This window comes from Magallana gigas, chromosome 7 (assembly GCF_963853765.1).
Source record: "Magallana gigas chromosome 7, xbMagGiga1.1, whole genome shotgun sequence".
NCBI lineage: Eukaryota > Metazoa > Mollusca > Bivalvia > Ostreida > Ostreidae > Magallana > Magallana gigas.
Window position 1 is genome coordinate 17,680,144 of NC_088859.1, and position 22,737 is coordinate 17,702,880.

At 30.8% G+C, this 22,737-nt stretch overlaps 3 protein-coding genes and 1 long non-coding RNA gene across 9 annotated transcripts; 2 read left to right on the forward strand and 2 right to left on the reverse strand.

Moving 5' to 3' along the window:
* The first annotated feature begins 292 nt into the window (after positions 1 to 292).
* On the forward strand, positions 293 to 7,836 carry LOC117684797 (uncharacterized). Its single transcript, XR_004598510.2, has 2 exons — positions 293 to 336; positions 7,267 to 7,836. It is a non-coding gene; the product is annotated as an uncharacterized lncRNA (long non-coding RNA).
* On the reverse strand, positions 4,052 to 7,756 carry LOC105322334 (phosphoinositide 3-kinase adapter protein 1). Its single transcript, XM_011420997.4, has 10 exons — positions 7,589 to 7,756; positions 6,988 to 7,457; positions 6,748 to 6,886; positions 6,299 to 6,565; positions 5,510 to 5,743; positions 5,291 to 5,335; positions 5,059 to 5,111; positions 4,837 to 4,885; positions 4,649 to 4,719; positions 4,052 to 4,442 (listed from the first exon to the last, which is right to left on the reverse strand). Exons 1-10 carry the CDS (start codon positions 7,605 to 7,607, stop codon positions 4,371 to 4,373), a joined length of 1,419 nt encoding a protein of 472 aa, XP_011419299.3. The 5' UTR covers positions 7,608 to 7,756; the 3' UTR covers positions 4,052 to 4,370.
* A 45-nt stretch (positions 7,837 to 7,881) lies between the features above and the next one.
* On the reverse strand, positions 7,882 to 12,738 carry LOC105322317 (phosphoinositide 3-kinase adapter protein 1). 5 transcript variants are annotated; one of them, XM_011420961.4, is made up of 11 exons: positions 12,630 to 12,738; positions 11,973 to 12,454; positions 11,755 to 11,884; positions 10,638 to 10,901; positions 10,305 to 10,526; positions 9,821 to 9,859; positions 9,461 to 9,531; positions 8,718 to 8,778; positions 8,455 to 8,507; positions 8,310 to 8,366; positions 7,882 to 8,156 (listed from the first exon to the last, which is right to left on the reverse strand). In XM_011420961.4, exons 1-11 carry the CDS (start codon positions 12,655 to 12,657, stop codon positions 8,097 to 8,099), a joined length of 1,467 nt encoding a protein of 488 aa, XP_011419263.3. In that variant the 5' UTR covers positions 12,658 to 12,738; the 3' UTR covers positions 7,882 to 8,096. The 5 variants fall into 5 exon arrangements, with proteins under 5 accessions (XP_011419263.3, XP_065921819.1, XP_065921821.1 ...); XM_066065747.1 differs by lacking the exons at positions 8,310 to 8,366; positions 8,455 to 8,507; XM_066065748.1 differs by lacking the exons at positions 7,882 to 8,156; positions 8,455 to 8,507.
* A 2,319-nt stretch (positions 12,739 to 15,057) lies between these two features.
* On the forward strand, positions 15,058 to 17,673 carry LOC105322306 (uncharacterized). Of its 2 annotated transcripts, XM_011420949.4 has the most exons (6): positions 15,059 to 15,459; positions 15,714 to 15,772; positions 15,861 to 15,900; positions 16,032 to 16,094; positions 16,217 to 16,257; positions 16,688 to 17,673. In XM_011420949.4, exons 1-6 carry the CDS (start codon positions 15,174 to 15,176, stop codon positions 16,814 to 16,816), a joined length of 618 nt encoding a protein of 205 aa, XP_011419251.2. In that variant the 5' UTR covers positions 15,059 to 15,173; the 3' UTR covers positions 16,817 to 17,673. The 2 variants fall into 2 exon arrangements, with proteins under 2 accessions (XP_065921824.1, XP_011419251.2); XM_066065752.1 differs by lacking the exons at positions 15,714 to 15,772; positions 15,861 to 15,900 and having other exon boundaries at positions 15,058 to 15,459.
* Positions 17,674 to 22,737: the final 5,064 nt, after the last annotated feature.

Sequence of the window (22,737 nt, forward strand, 5' to 3'; positions counted from 1 at the left end):
AAACAGGTTATATCTGTCTGTAAATTTTACAATAGGCGGACGGTTGTATAATTTAAGTATTATGATGTGATCATTTTGGTCAGTGCGTGATCAAATCCAATAAAGCCCGAGAGGCTTTATGTTAGATTTGAACACGCCCCGACCAAATTTATCATCCCCTAATATTCAAAGAATGATTTCTTATTAATTATATTTATATAATTTTCAGCAATTGTACAATTAAATATATGAATAAGTAAACTCCGCTTTATGTCCCAATTTTACGTCATTAGAATTTCTTGAAATTGTATTACAGAATTGATACGTAGTGTTGAACAGGCAAATGCACTGGAAAATGTAAGTATATGACACTGACAGGTAGCTCGCGTTTCTGCAAAGCTATCATTAAGCGTCTACTTCGATAAACGTTGTGTCTATGCAACGTAGCTTTGCTCTGCTCAGAGAGAGCCTGAATTAAACGATATCAATTAAGAAAATAATAATAACTAGAGCAAACTTTGTTAAAAAGCAACGAGTGGGTTGTCAGTTAGTGATGAAAGTAAAAGTTTTAAGCTTTTGTCGAACTAAACCCGGAATTCTGAATCAATAAAGTTCTGATTAACAGGCAATCTATCACATAAAAAATAAATACGAAAGATTCTTGGTACGACTTAATATATCTTGATATCAAGTGAAAAGACTTGTAAATCAACATATTTTGTTCAACAGGTGTTCAGGAATTGGTAACCGTTCTACAGATATCTTAACAAAAGTGTTTAAGGGTCAACCCCTGCGAATGTGTTCGGATTGTTTTCTTTATCGTTGCTAAGTATGTGATAAATCCAGAGGTGCTCGAAAGAAAGTTCACGTTAATTCCCCGAGATTTGTTCAGTTCGTTTGAAATTTTGAGCGGAAGTATAGGTGTTCGTATAATATGCTCGAAATACGTAAGTGCTGGTCGTTTTTCATATCATATACTACTTTGATTTATTTAAAAACATGAAAACATATTAGGATGGATGTCTTATCTCATCATCTGGCGGTTATTTAAACTAAACGATGATATTCAGAACAGAGTTATCGTTCGTCTTCAACCACTCTACACGTGGTTGAAAATATAAACATTGAGTTGCTTAATAAAATCATAGCCATGTTTGATGCTTTTGGTTTGCATTACCATGCTTTTAAAAAAACGAATGAATGTCTGTTTTGAATTAAAACTTAGCATATCGAGCCAATTTCAAGTAAAGGAACATTCTGCATAAAATAGTATACTATTAGTCAGTATCACTATTAATGCTATTACTAAGTCAGGCGCGGATCAAAAATTAATCTTTAGGGGGATCGCTACTAAGCATGTTAATTGTTGCAAGAGCAGAAAAAACTTGTCACATTTATTTCTAGAACTCATTTTATCCACCAAATAATGGAGATAAAGTTTAAAATCAACAAACGTCTAGATTTTATATTTGACTACAAGTACCTAGATTCTAGGAAATAGACTATAAACACAAGGCATGATTTTTACTGCAAAACTGAAAGGGTTAAATAAAACCATGTGGTCTAAATTTGAATGACAATAACATTTGCAGGGGTGCTTTAACTCCTTATCAAGGCAATGAACCAAACATTTTAAAGGTAGCATATTGTTAAGAACATTATTCTTTGCAATTACGTATGTAATGCTAAAAACGTAACATATGATTTGATTATGAAACCGGATTGAAAAACAGCTGTACCATAAAATTTTTGCTTTTTTAATAAATTACAAACATTCTACTTGGTTAGGGTTTATAACTAAAAGACTTTAGAGCCACCATGCCCTAAATTGAAGGGTTCAACCCTTTTTTCTTGATATCAAATGAAAGCCCGTATAAACTTGAACAACTTTTGTCTATGTGTTTTAACAACTGTTGGAAACGAGAGACCCTAATAACGAAATAAGTATAAGTGAAAGAACTCATTTTTTTAATTTTATCATTTTAAAATGCAACAGGCAGAGTTATTCCCAACCTTGTCATATGTCTTAGATAGGATGTTTCATATTATGCAAAAACTTTTCTTTTCATTTCAATTATGTTTGTTGTATAGAAAAATAAATAGTTTGCGGCCGTTCTTTTGACGCTTGTGCCAATTTTTTCCTTGGTTGTATTTTATAGCACTGTATTTATTTTCTGATATTTGAAAAACAACCTACTCGTTTGGTTTTTTTTAAACAAGAAAGTATCACAACAAAGTATTTGTAGACAAAATTTAAACACAAATACGAATAATTATACCTTTTATATTTATTTATATTGGTGACTGATTTAGAAATGTAAAAAAAAAATTTGGCTTCGTCTACGTTATGTAGTATAAATACATTGTGTTCATTAATTAGCAAGGTAATAATGGTACCAAGTAATTGTGGTTCCAAATAGAGGTAGTTAAACATCTATGCTTTGCAAACACTTTTTTAAAAAAAATATAACTTTAGGAAACGTTATACTTTGACTATAAAACCTTGAAAATCAATGACCCTGTGTGTGTGTTAGTTTGGAACTTTAAGTTTTATTGTTACAAGTATGTGTGATGTTTGTATGAACCAACTCCTTTAAAATTGAGTGCAATTATGTATTGGTTATTGCGATTTGGATTCTTTTAAGACAATTCAACTGTCAAAAATGCTGCTAGAATATGAATGTTCTGTACAAGTACCATGCATTTCCCGTGTATTTTACAAGAAGTTTAATTTTTTTCTCAATTGTAAAACGCAAACAAGCTGAATTGCAAAACAATAAATAATAGATACACAAGTTGACATCTATGGTATGTTTTCCTTGAAAATATTAATTTTCCCATGCGTTTATATTAGGAAATTATTTTAATACATCTTGAATATGCTATCAAGTTTGCTAGTTTTTATTCCTTATTTTGTTTCCAATTTGACCATATTTGTTTAATTGATGTCTTTAAATACATGTATATTTATAGAAACCTGTTAGGATGATTCTCTGTCAGACAATGTAAGCTCAGTTTTACTAAATATAACATAAGGCACTTATAAGATTAAAGAAATTTTATTTTTTTATTCTACAAAATGCAACATGATTATATGCAATATAAGACACTGTTTACTAAATAAAATACAACATTTTCTACATATAAAGAAATAAAAAATGTTTTATGTACGTTAAGGGGCTATACTTACAATTTTGACCTTATTTGGTTTTTGCAAATGCAAGTACATGTACACTGTTCTTGAAAATTAATTTATTTGAAAAAAAGGAATTCAAATTCAAGCGTCAATACTATACTATTATAATATATAAATAAAAACGCTCATTACTGATTTGTTTAAAACGCTGCAGAGAGAAATACAATGATATTCTATAGCTTTTGTATAACTTATCAGTTGCAGATAAATATGATCAATTTTACAAGTTAGTTGCTGAAGACGTTTCATATTTAATTTCTTATGTATTATGTTCATTTCTTTACAAAACATTTGATCTTTTTTATTTTTGCACATTCATTAGATATTTTAATAGCTGCAGGTCTGTAGCTCCCGGTCTGAAAAAAAATTCGGATGGACGACAAAGTATCGTCCATATTTTCTCAAACTGAGAGCTACAGACCTGCAGCTAAAATTTCAAAGCACTCGGTTTCTTTGGTTTTTCCTAAGAGTTAAAAACAAATTTCAAAAAAAAATCTTTTATCAGGTCATAGCAATATAAAATGTTTTCAGTTCAATGAGAAATACTTTCCACTACGAGTAAACACTTGATATATGTATGATATATATGTACGATAGGGAAACGTCAATAACTTAATAAGAATTTGAATTAAATATGGGCTTAGTTTTTAATCTTACAGCAACGTGGTCATGGAACTTAAAGGATACTAACATGTATAATTGAGAGAGTGTGTGTGTCTGCTTGCCTATATTTGGACAATTGCCAACAGTATTAGGAAACCCTTCAAAGAGTAACGGTGCAAAGTCCTATTTTAATTTGATTTCCTTAAATTTGTTAAGTGGATTTCAATGTCAATAATATTACATTATTTAAATGTGCGACTATTTGTAAAAAAAAAAAAAAAAAAGCGCCAAAATTCATATATCAGCATATTATACAACAAAACACAGTGGAATTCAGTATATATTTCTGTTCTTAATATTCAATAGTTGAAAACATTTAGGTACAAGGTTACTTATTGATAATCTCATAATACATTCTCTCAGATCAAATAAAGGAAAACTATCAACATAAAATTGTATTACATATTCATACAAATAATTATACAGTCGTTGATTAATTCATATGTTATAATATATCCGTGTAACAGTAATCCTGGTCTGTTCTCCATGTAAATATTCACCCTTTTGCTCTTCATTGAAGAACCAGTCTTATCTAAAGTTTTGTTGTCAAATTTCCACAATAGATAATGTTATCCTCCAAAATTTGTGTCATCCGTGATGTCATCTGAAATTTATAAAAGAAATATTCAACTGAAGACTAGCACATGTGTGAATTGGATTTCTTAGTGTTGTTTTAGACCGGGCTTCGTTTATAGCGTTTATTGTTTATAACTGTCCGAGAAATAACTTGTTTTCAAAATATTATTGGCATTAAGGTTTTGAGTGCAAGTCTAGTAGAATGAAATGAGAATGATATAATACATGTTTTACCTGTCTCGGATTAAAGAATGGGTCCTCTAACGAAGAATCACTGATATTGCTTGCTCCACTTCCAGTATTATCTATATTGAGGCAGATTATTACACCAATATAAATACAATGCCGTAGAATATTACTGATACCTTAATTAATAAATTGACGACAATAAATAGAAATGTTTGAATTTTTATCACGATTACCTCTTTGACTGTTTCGAGATTGTCTTAGGACAACTTCTTCCGATTCCGACTGAAAAAGGAAATGTCAATATGTACATATATATTCTGATTAACGCCAACCTTTCTTTTTGTCTCTGATCAAATAAAAACGTTACGTATCTAATTTAAACTGGGTTTTGTTGTAAAAATTAATATTCATTTTTATTAAATACATGCGTGTGCTGAGTTTATATTTTTACTTACTGATCTTCGTGGTAGCGGTGGAGGGGTACATGTACTTTCCCGCCTGTACAACACTATATATCAAAATATAAACATTATTTATTTTAAAATTTCATACGATCAGTATCTAATTCAAATATTGTTTTCTTTATATGAAGATGCTCGAGTCTGGGTATTTTGACAAAAGTTCTCGATTAACACCCGTTGTTAAGAAAGAAGATTTTTATATCAAGTTACAGGTGTAAGCCGTTACCTGTTGTAACTTGGTTCATTCTCATGTATCCACCAGAATCACCATCTTGAAAAAAACATGTGTTGAAATAACTTGATCTTTATAATTAATAAATGTATCATAAATAGGTTTGAAAAATCTGGGAACATTATGATTTAAAAAATATTTAAGATCATTTGAGGATGTAAAAATAAAACCAATGTATTTAATGTATATCTTGTAGTAACGTAACGTAGTTACTTTGAACATCTTTGTCTTGGAACATAGCAAAGTTCTCTGGTGGTTGGATGTTTGAGGCTAGATCCGTGTGTCCTGCATGCAAAGCTATTTGGCTGGCTGTTTTATTGTGTTTGTTTTTTATACCAAGGGCAGCCTGGTATCCCGGAAATTTTTTCAAAGTAGAGCAAAACTGCTTTAAACCAAGCTTTGCAGCAATATGAAGCACGGTTGGATACTCTCTTGATGATTTATTTGCTATCAATGATAAAAATTCACTTAAATGACCATGCGCAGATGTATTTGACATTTTTCCCTTTGGGCTCAAACACGATCTCTTAAATTAAGCACATTTGATTATGAATTGTAGTTTAAAACTACATAAATTATCTTTATATATTTAAACTTTTATCCAAAAGGGTAACAATGAGGTAATGACAATGAGATAAAAAAAATTATCATACGGAAAATTCCCATTGTCATTTAATGCATTTAATGACAACATTTCAAAGTTTACTGGTCACTGTCCCATTTCACTCATTTGTTTACTTAAATACGCGTAGAGAGGAACGGGGGGGGGGGGGTAAAATAAACAAATGAATTTTCCACAAGATAACCTTTCTTTAATATCATCTGATGCAGTAAACTGACTTTACCCTTTCGTAAGAATATTTGTCATATAGTAAATGCTATTTATAAAATAACACATTTTTTGTAAAGATTAAGACCAAAATAATTTATTTTTCTTTTGTTTGGGGGGGGGGGGCAACAAAGGGCACTGAGTTCAATATCTAGTTGTATGATTACACACACCCCATATGCTGTCCCTGAAATCCACAGCCTCTAACCCAGTGAGAGGATTGTTACCCATCGACCCGTTTGTTAAGATATCGACCAATTCACGATCAAGTGAGTCCGTGTCGTCACAATCAAGGGCCTGAAGGAAGAACTCAAGAGGATTGACTAAGTCGGACACTAAGGACGAGAAGTTGTCCATCTTGTTGCATATGTTGAACTTTGTCTTGCCAAGTGAAATGTTGTTTGTAAAGATTTCCATGGTAATTTCTCCCTCAGGCATTCCTATTTTGACAACGAAGAATATGTTTTCAAACTTGCATAATGTTTGTTGATTTTTGCAATATTGTCTTTGATCGTTTTGATGAGTAACGTTTGTTTTGTTAAAACTCTAAATTTACATTTTAAATGCTAGTATATAACATAGAAATACAATTCAAATGGAGTATATAATCAATAAATTTTACCTTCTGGTTTAAATGTGTAGGTTAAAACATTTAGTTCTGTACATTTTATTTTCTTTTGAAAGTTATTTCTATGCAGATGAACGAAAACATCCCCTTTTGATACTTCTTTTTTGAAAATAACAACGATATGCTCTTTGGCCTGTAAAAACGATGTACATAATGTGATAAGTGTACATGCCATCAGAATAAAGTAAATCGTGATATACATTATACAATAAATCGACAGTATTTGTAACTCACCGATGAAATCTTTTTTGGATTTATTTTGTACGTAAGTAAAACTGGATTAGCACTCGGGGTAGATTCCATCAATTGCATCATGTTTAGAAGAGCTATTTTAAAATCTTCACTAGCATTTCCAAGGGAGATTTTATTCCAAAGTGTCACATCAGAACATGAATTCTCAAGAATTTTCTCATTGGCCTGGTCACAAAGATCAACACTGTTATGACACAGAAAAGCTCGCTTTGTGCATTGTGCACTGACACTTTTGAGGTAATTATTTGGTTTTCTTTGTAGATCGTGTAACATTTCCGGGCTGAGTAAAACCAATCCAAGACTACAAGGAACAGTACATGGTGTGCTGTGGTCGCTATTAATGTTCACCGTTGAGACTTGCACACGGAATCGTCCCTCCTCGAAATATGTTTTGATGTGCGAGCATATTGCTTCTGCATCATCAGCGTAGAAAATAGTCAGCAAATCTTCAGCTGAAATCAAAATGTATTTAAAACGTTCCAATTCCATTAAATATATCAAAAGACAATCAGAGATGATTTAAGTCTAATCATGTGTGCGAGGCTTTATGCTTGGCTTCATGAATTACCTAACTCAGACTTACCTTGGCTTGATCGGTTCATGCTGGACGCCAGATACCTATCAATCGGCTGAGATACTGGTTATCCTCAGTAGCTGGAAGTTTGATTTATATTCATTTTAATCTATCGACCTCCCGCGACTGATTACTCATTTTTGATAACATTCATTCATGATACGTGAATTATGTGATATCTTTAAATAACAATATAACTCTAAAACAATTAAACTGTATTGATATCAGAAAATTTAAAGTGTCAACCTTAAATGTAACACAGATACAAAAAGTGTTAAACAAAACAGAAACAAAACACGATCTAATTTTTCCAGCGAGTTTATTTTTAAAGAATTGAAATTAAACATTAATTCTGAACGGCAGTAATATATTAGATGTATAGTTGAATCGTCACAAACAAATAAATGTTGGGGTTTTTTTTTTTTATCAAATAGGTTATAACAAGGACTACGTCGTATTAAAGATATTGTTTATCAGCATGGGTGTAGGTAAGCTCATCCTCTGAGATGAATATTCTTCAATTCTGGAACGATCTTCCAATAGTCGGAAAAGGAACGTCCGTTGGAAAAGCAGTGTCCTAATAAAATCAAAAATACATGACAATCTCCAATTTACTCCAAAATATGATATACGCTAATTTTTATTCCATATTTCTCTTATAGTTTAATTCAATTCGAGATAAAATTTTGTGTAAAATTTAAAAATAATTAAAACTATAAACATATTACACCTTTCTCGTATTTAACCTCTTGTTTTCTTGATTTAGGCATTTGGAATTGTCATCAAACTAAAATAAAAGGGACATTTTGTGTTGGTCAGATAATTTAATTTTAATATTCAAATCGAAAACAAGAAACCGTTTTAATAATATTTACCGAAAAATGTCGGATATGTTGGTTTCTTGTGTTCTCAATATGCGTCCAATATCCTATTTTTATTATTAAAATTTTATTAAAGAAATATGCATTTCATTAATACGATCATGCTCTTATACGTAAAGACTGCATTTAGAGATGCAATTTTAACGTACTTTAGATAGCTGATTAATGTATGAATAAACGATACCTTTAAACACATTTTATAACATGTAAATGATAAGTGAAGTATTAAAACACTTCTTAATATCTACATAAATCACCTGTTCTGTTTTGATGAGAAGAATATCCTCCAATATCAGAGGGACTTCTTTTCAAAGCTACCTAAAATATTTGTATGCCACTATGAACCCATAAAATTTTATTTTCCATAAAATGTTTTATATACAACCTTTCTTCGTTGAATTAGCTGTTTAATATTTCAATTGTTGAGTTCTGGTTTTTTGTATCTATTATCTTCGAATTCTAAATTCTCTCGGGATCAAACTTTCAGAAGCTTAAACCATTGCCGCTCTAATCAAATCAATTTTACCACGCAACTTAACATTAATTTATCATAAGACCTTATCCCAGCTATTACATTAGCTAATATATCTGTAATTCTGTATCTAATGTGTTTTAGTTATATTTTTTCATTTAATTGGTAAATGAATGACACAATCACTAGAAGATTGGGTTTTTTTAGAATTCATGCAACAAGAACAAGCTGCGGAAGAGACATTTGACAGTGAACTGTTTTTTAAAAATTCTCTTTATAAAAAAAGTAAAATATAAATGTAGTTTATTGCCTCAAAATAAGCCCTTTCACAGCAATTTTAGAATAAAAATATTCAAATTTTTTATTCTGTTTGTTTTACATCTAAAATAGGTATCTAGGTACACGTAACTATAATCTTTAAATGACAAAAAGGTTAGTTAAAGTTCAACTATACGGTGAGATAGCTCAGTATTATATTTGAGGGAAATCCCCAATCAATTTGGTGCTTTCGTATAGATAAAAATGTACTTGTTTTGGTCGATCACTCTTCATGCTTGCATGTAGGTAATTTTTACGCTCTGGTAAGGGGGGTGGGTAATCTAAAAATAGATATTGAATATTAAAGGGGGATTTCCAGTTTTTGCCAGATTATTGTTGTAATAATTTTTTATACATAGTATTTCAACAAATAGCATCTTCAGGCTCTAAAATATGTATTGGTCAGAAAAAGTTGTTCATTATGATTTTGAGATAATAAAAATCATTTAAATCGTTTACAAATAAAAAGACAATAACAACTTTTGTGCAAAAATGAAAAATGTTACACATTTTACTACATGTAAAGAATCAAAGAAAAATAAAGATAAAATCAAGAAATAACTACCATACCATATTCTTTCTTCTTTTCTTTTCCTCTCACAAGACTATCTAAAATTAATAAGAACGAAGAATTTTTTTTATAAATTTTAAAAAAGTTTATTTTAGTAGTTCAACAAATCAAAATTCGGTGTAACCGTTTTATACATAATAAATTCTTCTGTTAAGATTTTTTTTTTTTGATTTTAAAATTAAGTAACAATGTGTTCTGAAATAAGTTTGAATTTGCTCACACGTTGAGTAGGCAAATCTTTGTTTTTTTAGGGAGGGGTTGCATAAAGAAGAATATAAGTAAATGTTCCTTCGTTCAAAGACAACATAATTATGTTCAAACATGAATTATCCTTTTTATCATCTTTAATATTTTCTATTTCTTTATCTTCTCTTTATTTTTATAAAGAACTTGATACCAAAGTCCTATGTAAAGAAATACATATACAAAATAAAAACTTTAAGCAATAAATCATACAATTGAATACACTGCATTGCTACATACATGGATCACTTTGGGACTTTTTTTGAGCTTCCAAAGGATCCAGATCAGCTGACATCTGTTCATATCCCATTTTCTTGGCTAGAGTACTCGGGGTGTCACCATCCTTGTTTATTATTGTTAAAGCTTCGTCATATCCTTTTGACAATTTCATTAATTTGCATGCTTTTGCGAGTCCAAATTTTGCACAAAAATGCAAAATGGTGGGGAAATCTGCATCCATACCTAAATGAAGCATATTAATTTTCTTATGGGTGAGATAAAAGCAATATCGTTATACAAGAGTAACATGTAATCTATCTTTAAGTATATCGTAATGTTGTGGAGAAAACGTACCACTTGATTGACTTAAGTCAAATACAATTCGATCAACATTTTTTTCAAATCCATCGGCATTCATTCTGTTTTCAAGCTCATTATCAAGCTCTTTTCGCTGCTTTTCTGAAAGTGGCAAAACCTGACAAAGAAACTCAAATGGAGAGAATATGTTTCCCATCATGTTTTGTAGGGTGTGTAGTCTATTTTGTACTGTAACTTTCGTGCTTCCTTCACTCTTGTTGTTCACCAATACATCGACTTTTACTTCGCCACAAGATAACCCTAAAATCCAAATAAATTTTCATGTTAAAACTTAAATAAGAAGTGGTTTATGAAGCCGGAGAATATCAGTCTAACATGAATATGACTTTCACCAATATTTTTGTTTTATATTATACAGATATTGACTGGGGTTTAGGCCAACATTGATTATATTAGCCCCCGTGGGATGAAATATTGCCCGACGCGAAGCGAAGGGGGCTAATATAATTAATGTTGCCTGAAAACTCATTTGTTTTGTTATATGAAGAAAAAACCAAAATTTAAGAAAGGATTTGAGATCGCCGTAATTTTCTCAGCTCAACATAGATCGAATTCACAAATTTAGTTTTGCGCAAAGTTCAAAATATGGTCGGCTTTAAACGATCAATGGTGATATTTCGCCGCCTATAGGAATAATGTTACGGATGTTGTGCCTGATTTTACTTCACAGTTATTCGCAAATCCTTATAACCTCTATGATAGCAAACCGTCGCATTGCGCGTCCGTTGTTTACTTGCCTTGACTGTCCATTAAGTCTTATATAAAACATGTGATGCGTTTAACAATAAAACGTACGACAAAAATATGTTCAGTCTCATTGAATAATCGTTGACTAACAAAACCATGAATGATCATTTAAAACTATTTCTTTTTTAATATGATGTTTTCATGGTATTAGATTTCAGAATGCCCCGATAAGATTGTGATAAGTAAACTTTCACTGTTTTGATCGTTAGTCGTACGTTCTTTTATACAATGGCCTCTGAGTTACATAATTTTTCTTCTTCTTAATAATGTTGGTCAATTTGTCTAGGAGTCAAGTGTTAAACTCTTCGCAATGCAACAGCACTGAACATAAATTAATTTAACCTACCGCATGGCGTGAAGGCAAAAGTATAAGGATTGTGGTAAATAGTGTCAAATGTTTGGTTTCCAGCACGTACAACAACGTTATCTGAACTCTTCTTTTCGCCTTTGAAAAGTACAAAAACCTTGTCTCCATCCTATAAAATTGATAAAAAGTTTTTCTGTTTGTAGTGTTTAGTTAAGAAATAGTATCAAAGAAACACTCACCATACATAATGGACCTACCGTAATGACAGCGGGTTGTAGATGATATTTAAGTGTAGTCGGCATTGCTGATTCCTGTGTACCATCTAAAAGATCCAGAATTTGAATCATAGTCGGCTGAGTTTGTGTTAATTTGATGATTTTCCAGGATTTAAAATCTGGAAGACTGTTTCCAAGAACCGATTTAATAGTTTCTTCTTCCATATTTACCGATTTATCGACCAAGATACCGAAAGCTCTGTTCATTTTACAATGAAGCCCTGGGCGAAAAGAATCACCAAAGGCATTCATGTAGGTTATCATTTCCGGTGTAACCAAGAGAAGTGTAAGCTGGAAGTTGATGTTTCTGCTCTCTAGTTCTGTAACGTCACAAACGTTGACCATGACCTGTAATCTTCTGAGATTTTCTTGGATGAATCTCGCAATTGGCTCACCTTCATGGGTATGAATGAGTAAGATACAATCCATTTCTTCATAGTCATCGTCGGCATCATTCCAAGGTTCTAGAAAATATCAAAAAAGTATTTGTGTCATACAAATACCTATGAACATAATATATACTTTTTTTCTTTTCGTTAAATTGGTTCACGTACGTTATTACACCACTGAAATTTCTGCAGAGATCAAACTGAAGAAATAAGAATTACTAAAGCAGTACACGATATTTTTAGTTCTTACCGTTGTATACGCCTTTGTCGCCGTCCATTTCTTTATTATTTTTTGAAGCGAGTGGTGTGTCTTATCTCAACAACTTCCTCTTAGTGCAAAATCACGTGACTTTAAAAAATGCTGAGACTTTTAAATCTGATACACATTGTTATTTTCTCATGCATAAAAAAAGCTTTTAAAAAAGTATTAAACGATAGTTTTATTTATCTTTCAATTGTATTTTTTGTAAAATTTGTACAAATATATTTTTAAATGTTGTAATTCTATCGTTAGCGAAGACAAAAGAGTAAAAATTATACGGCATATAACTTCAACAATTTGGTTCTCTAAAACGTAAAGATTGGGTTAGAAGGGGAAAATATCAAATACCACTCAAGAGGGTCAAATTGAGTTTTTTATTTCTTGTATGCGAGGGAGCATATTTCTAGGATGAAATTAAAAAGATCTTGATCTTCGAGGTAAATGTCCCTTATATCAAAATCCTTATCACTACAAATAGAAGACAAGGCTTATTATGGTGATTTTCGAAAAAGAGGATGTCAACAAATTAGTTACTTTGGCAGCATTTTTAAGTTGCAAAGGGAAGATTAAAATGGTTACTTATATAAATGAATCCTGTTGGCTTGTATCTTTAAAACCACCCATGCTTAATCAGCATTTGCACAAATTGTTTTAAGATATCTTCAAATTATGGGAAATAGCTGTTAAACTTTCTTTAACAGAATTAACGGTACGATTATTAACAATATATGTGAATGTTAATGAAGTAAAAATGATACTAATGTTGTGAAAATAATCCAAAAAAGATTAATTATAAGTGTGCTATTAATTGACTCAAGATATGTTATTAAAAACAAAAACAATTAGTATTGTCTAGTTTAATATTTTTGAGGTTAGGAACCGTATCACTCCAACAACATATATAATTTTTATAGATATGTAATATTATAATATTGATTAAAAAGTGTCGATTAAAGTTAAAGCGCTGTTTTACGTCGTTAATTATTTCTTGTACATGTATTTATCTTATACTTGGCATATAAGACTAAATGGATTCATTCTGAATTTAAGTGCATTTTTGTGAAAGTTTTATTTCGCTGTTACCCCTCCACTCGTATCAGTTACAATAATTTAAATTTCCATCATGATAAAGGGTACATCGCTTAAATGGCAAAGTGTCAAGATGACACAGGTATCAAGAGTGGGGATTTTTTTTATTTTACCCTTACTGAATGCACTAAATGTGAGAAATCGGTACATGTCAGCTGTATTTGTTCTGAACACAATGATTATATTATCAGTATCTACACAAAGATACAAGTATAGCGTGGGGTGGTTTGCTCACTTTTTTAATGCACATGTCAATCTACAGTATCTAACAGGTATTTTGTAGCAATAAGTATACAAAAGTTTATAATAAATATACAAATTGTTCGTTACAAAAGCTGCTGTTTGTGTCTATTTTTATGTTACAAAAAACACATATTTAGAGGTCACAAGTTTCCTTTAAGAAGCCTCAGTGTCATGTTTTGAAATTTAGAGAGTGTTTTCATAGGTTTCTTTTCAAGAAGCCTCAGTGTCATGTTTTGAAATTTAGAGAGTGTTTTCATCGGTTTCTTTTCAGCCAATGAAAATACGCGATCTTCATATACGACATAACCTGATTTAACATTTTATATGTACATATAAATAAACAAGTCATAGTGTGTCTTTCTTTCGAAATACACAGTTTTTTATTAAAAATTTCGATACAACCTTTTGCATTTTTGCGTTTTGAAAATGTCTTTCCTTTAACTGTTATAAAAATGTACACTAATTTTTAAAGCTTGAATACCTTTCTTACGGCACAGGTAAATGAAAAAAAAATGTTAGAGATGACTTAAGCCGAGAAGTTAAATTTGGTTCTCATTAAATGTTTTATTAACAGTGATCTAACATTTATTTTCCTTTTCTTCAAACATGAATGGAAAGGAGGATATAAATACACGTGTTATTAAAAACATGTTTTATCTAATTATAAATGTAATTGACATCAACAACACTTCCTTAATTCTAATTGAGGTAGATAATGAATATTAAATGGATTTACATATCATGAATATCATGATAAAATCATAATGAAAAATAATTCTTACTCCTTTTATTGCAAATACGCAAACTCTTTGTTTTATAAATTAAAGAAATATCGTTCTTCTATTAAAAATTTCTTAATATACTTGTACTTATTGTTGCTTTTATTTCAATATTTACTTGTCTATATCAGGAAATTTTGGAGAGGAATTCAAAGCATAATTACTGTTTTCCTTGTAAACAACACTTTTATAATAGCTTAAATGTTTATTATTATAAACACATAAAAATTCATGTGTCTTATGTTATTTATAGTTTTTGGGGGAATTCCGACCAACGAGGAAGACGTTATCTTTGCAAGTACAGTCGACGTCATAAACCAAAGCTCATAACTTAATGAACACTGAAAGTAAACAGGCGCATTTTTTTTCCCTTTTTTAGACCCTGCTATTTTCAGTCAATGATTTTGGACACGAAAGTAATATGTCTAACTGCAAATTCGTTCCAACTTGTAAGGAGCTTGAAAAAGATATACTGGATTTAAAATGTAAAATCGCTCTGTTTAACGCCCATCTGATAGGTGAAAACGAAAAGATGGAGGACGGCCATCACGGATTATGTGCATTAGATAAGGACGTCCTCGGAGGTCACGGACAAAAATTGGTGGAAAAAGTTTCCCGTCTGATTTTAGAGTTGGAAAATTTAAAATTAAATCTAAAGAAATTCAACGAGCTATGCAAAGGATGCGCAAACAATGAATACGCATCAGGTAAGCGTATATACTACCAAGTGAATTTTTAAGGTCTAGGTGGCTTTATTTGAATTCAATTTTATTTAAACTCTTCACGTTATTAGTTGCAGTTAAGTTATAGATAACGCGACACATTTTTTTCTATGCTTTTTTTTCTATTCTATACTTGCTATGTATAAGGATGGATGGTATTTCTGAAAATAAGTTGTCTAGAAATGCTATAAGAACAGTCACTTCCGGCTTTATATCATGTGCTTAAGGTGTTATTACAGGTGGACGAACTGTTCCACCAATTCAGGAAGAAGGTGCCGGAGAAGTACTTAAAGAAAAAGTAAACATCATTTATATAGATTGAGAGTTTCATGTCAATCGATTATACAGTTCATGTGTCAACGTCTTTTTTAAATTTTGTTTTGTAGGCGGAAAGCGCACAGTGTGTACAGATAAGAGAAAATTTAGGTACTTGCTTAAGACAATAAGGAACTTTTTAGATATAAGATATTGTATTGATTTTTGCATTTTGATATAGCAATACGGGTGCATCGTTCATTGTTTAGTAATTATTATCAGGATTCACATTTCCTTTTAAGGTACTCAAAGGTCTTCAAAAAAGGATAGTGGGATAGACGTCGACGAATCATTATCAAGACCAGGTACCTGTTTTTATTATGTACTACAAATGCTTTTTGTATTTAACGAATAGCGTAAAATATTTTTATTCTTTGATTTAAAGGAAGAAATAAGCTTATTAATTGATCATTTTTAACTTTAACAGGTTCGAATTTGTCCCAACGGTCCTTGTCAACAACATCCGAGGTAAAATATGCTTATACGTAACATAAATCAGTGCAATCAACAAAGGATTAGGTCAAAATTTACATAACTGATAAATTATGTTATAAAAACATCACTATTGCATAAAAATCGCTACACTCTTAATATATTGTAATTGGTCAAACATATTTAAATGTTAAAATTGAAAAATACATAATTTTATACATAAAACCAAGTAAATCTGCAAAACTAAACTACTGTATTTTTTAAAGCTATAAATATCCTAAAAAAAACATAATTTCAAACTAATGCTAACAAAATTTTAGTATCAAAACACACCCTTCTTTATTGCACACATGAATTACGTACGATGCTGAAAAACAAAAATACATCATAGAATTCAGATTTCTCAACGACTGGTTGTGAAAATTGTGTTTTAAAATAATATGTAAATACTGAAAATTTTTTACAGCCCTGTGAATCAGAAGACCCGGATAACAGAAGATTCTCTACACGGACTGAACAATTGTTGACTGTCCAAGCACAAAAGGCTTCCAGTAGGAGATATGTGAAATCTAAAGACAAAGCATCGTCCCTGTGACATTATCTTAGAGTTTGCAAGCGTTTATGGAGGCCAGTTTTGCGTACTACAAGATGAGATTTGATTTTCGAGCAATATGCAAATGTATATAAGTTCGGAAACGTTGTTGTCATTTCATTTGTTACTGTTTCTCATATTTTCATACCCTCAGGATAATTAAGTTTAAGTTTTTTGTGTTTTTAGTTGTATATACGTTTTTGTGATCAGTTCTTTTATTTCCTATTTAATTTTTCTCATTAAAATTGTTACTTGTATTTAAGCTGTGGAATGGTGGAAACATTCTATCGCAATGAGATTTTTCAAACTTGGAAATGGGTTTCACTTGTTACCTTTTTAGAGGTCCGTGTTGCTCTGCTTTAAATTTGTATTTCGTTTAATGGATTTTTGAGATGATTGACAGTTTGGTGTCATTTTTTATTGTAAAATAAAAGAAAATATTGTTGAAGTCTGACCTATGAAGACTCGTTGTGTCCTTAATTACAATTGATGAAAAGTTTTAAAATTCATTTACTCATGTTAACTTGAAGTTTGCATTATGAGAAACTCAAAAAAGGTTTGATTTGCATTGAAAAATCAAGGTATTAATATCATTTGCATTTTATTGACAGAAAATAGTAAATTTTAAATAAATTTGATCTATTGATTGAGATATTGGCTTAAATAGTCAGATTGTACTGTTTGATGAAACGATTTAAAATTGTTTTAATCAGATCACGTTTGCAATCATTAATATGTATCATGTGCAATACTTTTTATTATTTCCAAGTCTTCTTTGTAAATAAAATTCATTATCATAATTGAGTTATATGCTACTAATTCAGTAGTATTATGTTGAAAATAAATCATGTTACAAAAACTTCAGTTGTCTGTTCCTTTTTGATTATTACATGAAGGTTAATAAAAATTAAGACACCAAAGATAAAATATTGAATGCAAAATGATTCAAATGCTCATCCTCAGGAGAACTGTTACAGCTGAGCTATTAAATACAAGTACCACCAAAAGAACTTACTCTCTTAAAGAGACTGGTTAACAAATTACCCAAGGCGAAAAGAAAATATTTCAGCTTTTAAACTTTGATATATTTTTCTATCTCTTTATACAGCGCTCTTTTCAAGGATAGTAATATTATAGTCTAAATAGCTAAGACTTTCAGGTTTACACGAACAATAGCGATTGTAGTCTAAACGGTGAAATTTAGATATTCAGTTTTTTCCATATCTCAATGAAAACTAAACTACTTAGATTCATTTCTAAACTCATAAAATTAGAATTTTTGTTTATATATATTATATTTTCTGTACATGCAACACAATGAATATGAATTGATCATAATAATGGAAACATTTCTCGTCCCAATATAAAACACCATTGTACATGTAAACAATAAAGTCAAATGTTTGCAGGGTCAAAATTGAGCTGTGTTACATGTAAATGAAACTTGGATTTTTATAGTTTGTCTATTTATAGGGAGGGGGTTGTTTTTTGAAAGAGTTCTTGTATTTTCAAAAAATGGAAAAACAAACCATCATATCAAAAAGTCATGTCAGCCTAGACATTCTCTTTCCAAAATCATTCGTTTTTTAAAATAGATTTTGCGTCATGTTCGGAAATTCCCTTACAATTTGGTTCTATATACTCAAACAGTTGACCTGTCAATGTTATTGGGTTATTAAAATTAAAACCACAGCGAAGTCATGTAAAATAATCATATTAATGGTGTTGATTTATTTATTCAATTTAATTTTTTTTGAGGGGGTATGTTATTGTATGTGCTTGCGTCCTTTTACTTTTTCGTAGCTTTTTTAATGTTGAAATTTTTATGTCTGTATTTGTGTTTTCAAATGTGTTTTGCTTGCCTCCAACACTTATTCAGTTTAGTCTTCTTTCTTCAGTTGAATAGTCATTAAAAAACAAACACACAACATCCATTTCTTAAGTCATCTTTTTAAGTTAGAATAATCATCTATTTTCATAAGGTCATGATTTAAACAATAAGTAGATGTATATCTAGTAAATACCAATGTTCAAAAGCTAAAGTCAGGTCCCTTGAATTCTAAATGTACAAGCAGATATTATTCTGTGTTCCAGTATTTTAGAAACGACTCTAAATAAAACGATTGTACTCGTCTTTTATCCATTTGTTTAACATTTATAGACATTTATGTTTTAAGACATTATTTTTCATTATAGATTCATCGATTGCTTATTTCCATGTATCTCCTTAAGTACGCCAATGACTTTTTGGAAATTGTCGGGAAATTAATTAGTTATTTAAAAAATTGCAATTAAGATACTCCAATTTTTTTATCACACCAAACCCTTATACACTTCCTACATATTTGGGTTTTTTTTCTAGTTACACGTCGTGCTTATAGAAACAACACACCGATCGAGTTATCATTATTAGTTTTAAAATACTGTTGTTTATAACTTCTTTCCAACATCAACATATTTACGTGTTCTTAAATGCTGGTAAACTAAAGATTACTGTTCAATAGAACCTGATGCACATTTGCAGCTTTGTTCTGTTGCTACCTTTGTAAGATATTGCTTTTTGTGTGGACAGCATTTACTCAAATACCAGATGAATTTAGAATGAAAGTTTACACTTCTCTAAAATACCATTGATGCATTATTTCAATAAGACGACATTAGAACCGAAATCTTTTTCAGTGTTTCAAATTAAAAAAAATGGAATCTGTTAAAATCCTTGGACATAATTAGCCTTACGTAAATACGAACATTTACTGTACAGATAGACAGGGAAAATAAAAGGGAGTGTAACAAGTAAATGTAAATACTAATGAACGTGCACTGATAGTTCTAATATTGATGGCAATAGATAAATGTTTTGTCATTTCAAGAAATTGCTGGGGTGAACACAATGCAAAATCAACATTCTTTCTTCCACATCTCAGATTGCCTATTGACTACATTCCAAACTTCTTTCAAATCACGTTTATCATGCATGTGGTACAATATTTCAACCGTTTTGGTTGGGTGGTATATATTTACTGCGTCCTTGGATCACAACTAGGCCATTTAGTTTTGATATCATGAGAAATTCCTTTGGTGATTTATTTTGTTTTGTTTAAATTATTTCAAAGTTACCTATCAACTTCCTTGAATATACGATGGATAAACTTAAAAAAAACAGATATTATTCCATTTAGTTATACATATCTTATCACATGGTTCCACACAACTTACCATCCACTTGGAACTAACCGTGTTATATCACAGATGTCTTGGCGGATCAGTTTTTGAGAGAGTTGGGTGGTCAACAAAGTACCCATACATAAAACCTTATTCATTTTCATAAGGAGCTAAAACAAGATCTCATAATAAAATATGTTAATTTATATTTTATTTTTATGACCAACTGATATCATATAGCAGCTTGTGATACAATTAAAAGTCCAGACAATTAAAGTTTGAAAGGCTGAATAATTAGAGGAGCGGGTAGGGATTTAAATAAGACTTGTTTTGAAAAAAAATTGGGGAGGGGGTCACACCATTCAACGTCCCCGTTTTATGCATGCATCAATAACCGTAGATTCCTTATTAAACGCGAGGAATTAATATCCGCGTAAAATCGCGAGAAACACCCTTTGCGGATTTTAGAACTCGCCATTATTTTTTGAGAGTTGATAACAATAAGAAATAAGGAAAAAAATTCCGCTTTCGCGATTTGATACAAAACAGCGGGATCGCGGAATTAAGTACTCGCGTAATATGAGGAATTTACAATATTCATATAGACATAAACACAAACTGTTCATTGTTTACAAATTAATGTCTGAGGTTCTCTACAAATCTGTCGTTGTATAAAAATGAATGAAATAAAAAATGCTAGTGTATGCATATTTATTTGCATAATTTAAACCAAAGTTGTCAGATTTAAAGTATTTGTCCGATAGTTATCTCGCCCTACACTTTCCGCTATGGTGTCAATTTGACAACCATCATTCCTGGTCATCTCTTTCTGGAAAGTTCTTTCCATCCAAACTAAAAGCGCATTAGATTGTTCCATTTTATTCTTTAACTTTTTTGTATTAACCAGAGATGTCCGATCCAAGGTATCTGCCTGCAATGCATGATGAACTCATCCTTCACTTTTCGCCATGACGTTAATTAGTAAACCTGCGTTCTTGGTTACCCCTTTATGGAAAGTTCTATACCATTCTCTTCGTGCTTCGCAAGCGAATGAGTTATATCCATTAAAACTAAAATGGCGCATTCAAGAAACGAATTACAGTGTACCTTATTTTATTTAATCAACATTTGTCAAATCTTAACTTCTATGTGTACTCTAAGTAAGTTCCCAGTAAATATATCTACTCTTGACGTCATCGTTCTTTTTTATTTCATCGCAAGTTTATATATTTTGATACTAACTCCCACCAACATATATCCGCCAAAGCGTGTCAACCACCTTACTCTCATTTTTTGGTATTTCGGGCTGGTTTATCAAAAATGAAAATAAGTTTTAATTAATTTTACAATTATTCCTTATCAAGTAAAAATCAATTATATTTTACGGACATCATATCACTTGTGTTGAAATACCAAAGGTGTAAGCAGTTAACATGGTGCAGGCATTTTATAGTTTATTCGCAAAATGTCTTAATTCTTAGATATGAATAAAGAGGAAGTTTAAAGGGGGGGGGTGAAAAACATGAACATTCTCTTGTATATGCTACAAAATTTTACATTATATCGTATATCTGTGTAGAGATAAATTAAAGTATCTAACAGAATTAAAGACTGTGAAACACCATCTTTATTTTATATAAAAGATCTAGTATCATGGCTCCACCTCATCAAATATGACATATTTTGTTGGGATTGGATGGTTGATATTCTACATATCACGGTGTCTGGCAAAATTTTATCAAAAGGAATGTTACTTTTTGGGTATTCCCCTTTAAAATCCGTGCTGTTAAGTTGACCTTACTGAACTTTTTTTTCGGTTGGTCAGATATCGGTCTGAAACAGTTTTTGTGACATGAAACCCATTCATGTGTGTAAGAAACCATGGTCTAGGTCTTATAAAGATATTTTTGGGGCAAGGTTTATATTTAGTCATTTTATTTTCTGATTTACTCTTTATAACATTTCATCAAGAAATAATTATTTTAAAAAGGGTGTTCTACAACTCAAAAAAACTTTGCAGTAACATTGCATCCGCTTAAAAATATTGACTCTTCGTCAACTTTTTCATTTAGAAAGAAAAGAATAACCTTTGGAGCCTATTTGCTTTCCCTACACGTAAATTAGTGGCACATTACTTTCTTGCTTAAAAGTATAACGAGTAAAGAACAAGATACATTTATTTATTTTTGAACACAGTTTGTTAAATCAGCAAACGTTCTTTACCTTTTAAGCAATGATACTGCCTTCGCTGTCAAACTGAATTTATCATAAAACGTGCTGCTTGAAAACTTGTACCTACACATTGACTATTTAAAATTGGGATGTATTATTATTTACAATATTTGAAATTAAGAATACCATAAGACTATGCACCGGATGAAAGCAGCACTTCACTGGCTTCGAACGCCATGGAAACCAAATAACATGAAAAGGGAACGACAGGGACTTTTGAGAATGCATGCATTGCGTTTGATAAGATACACGTAAAAAAGGAATTGATTTGTTTATCACTTTTTCAAGATGTGTCATATAAAAAAAGATTTTGATGCACAAAATGTATTCTCATGATTTTAATCTTTCAAAAAGTTTACTTGCCACAGAGTTTAGATGATAACAAAGCTTAAAGTGTTCAATTTTCCTTATGAAACTTCCCGAAAGAAGTAGAATATCAATAACTAAACAGCAATGTCAGCGTTGGTATTTTAAAAAAAAGATCTGAGTGAATGTGAAATTTTAAGAAAGTTCAAATGTTGTCCATGCAT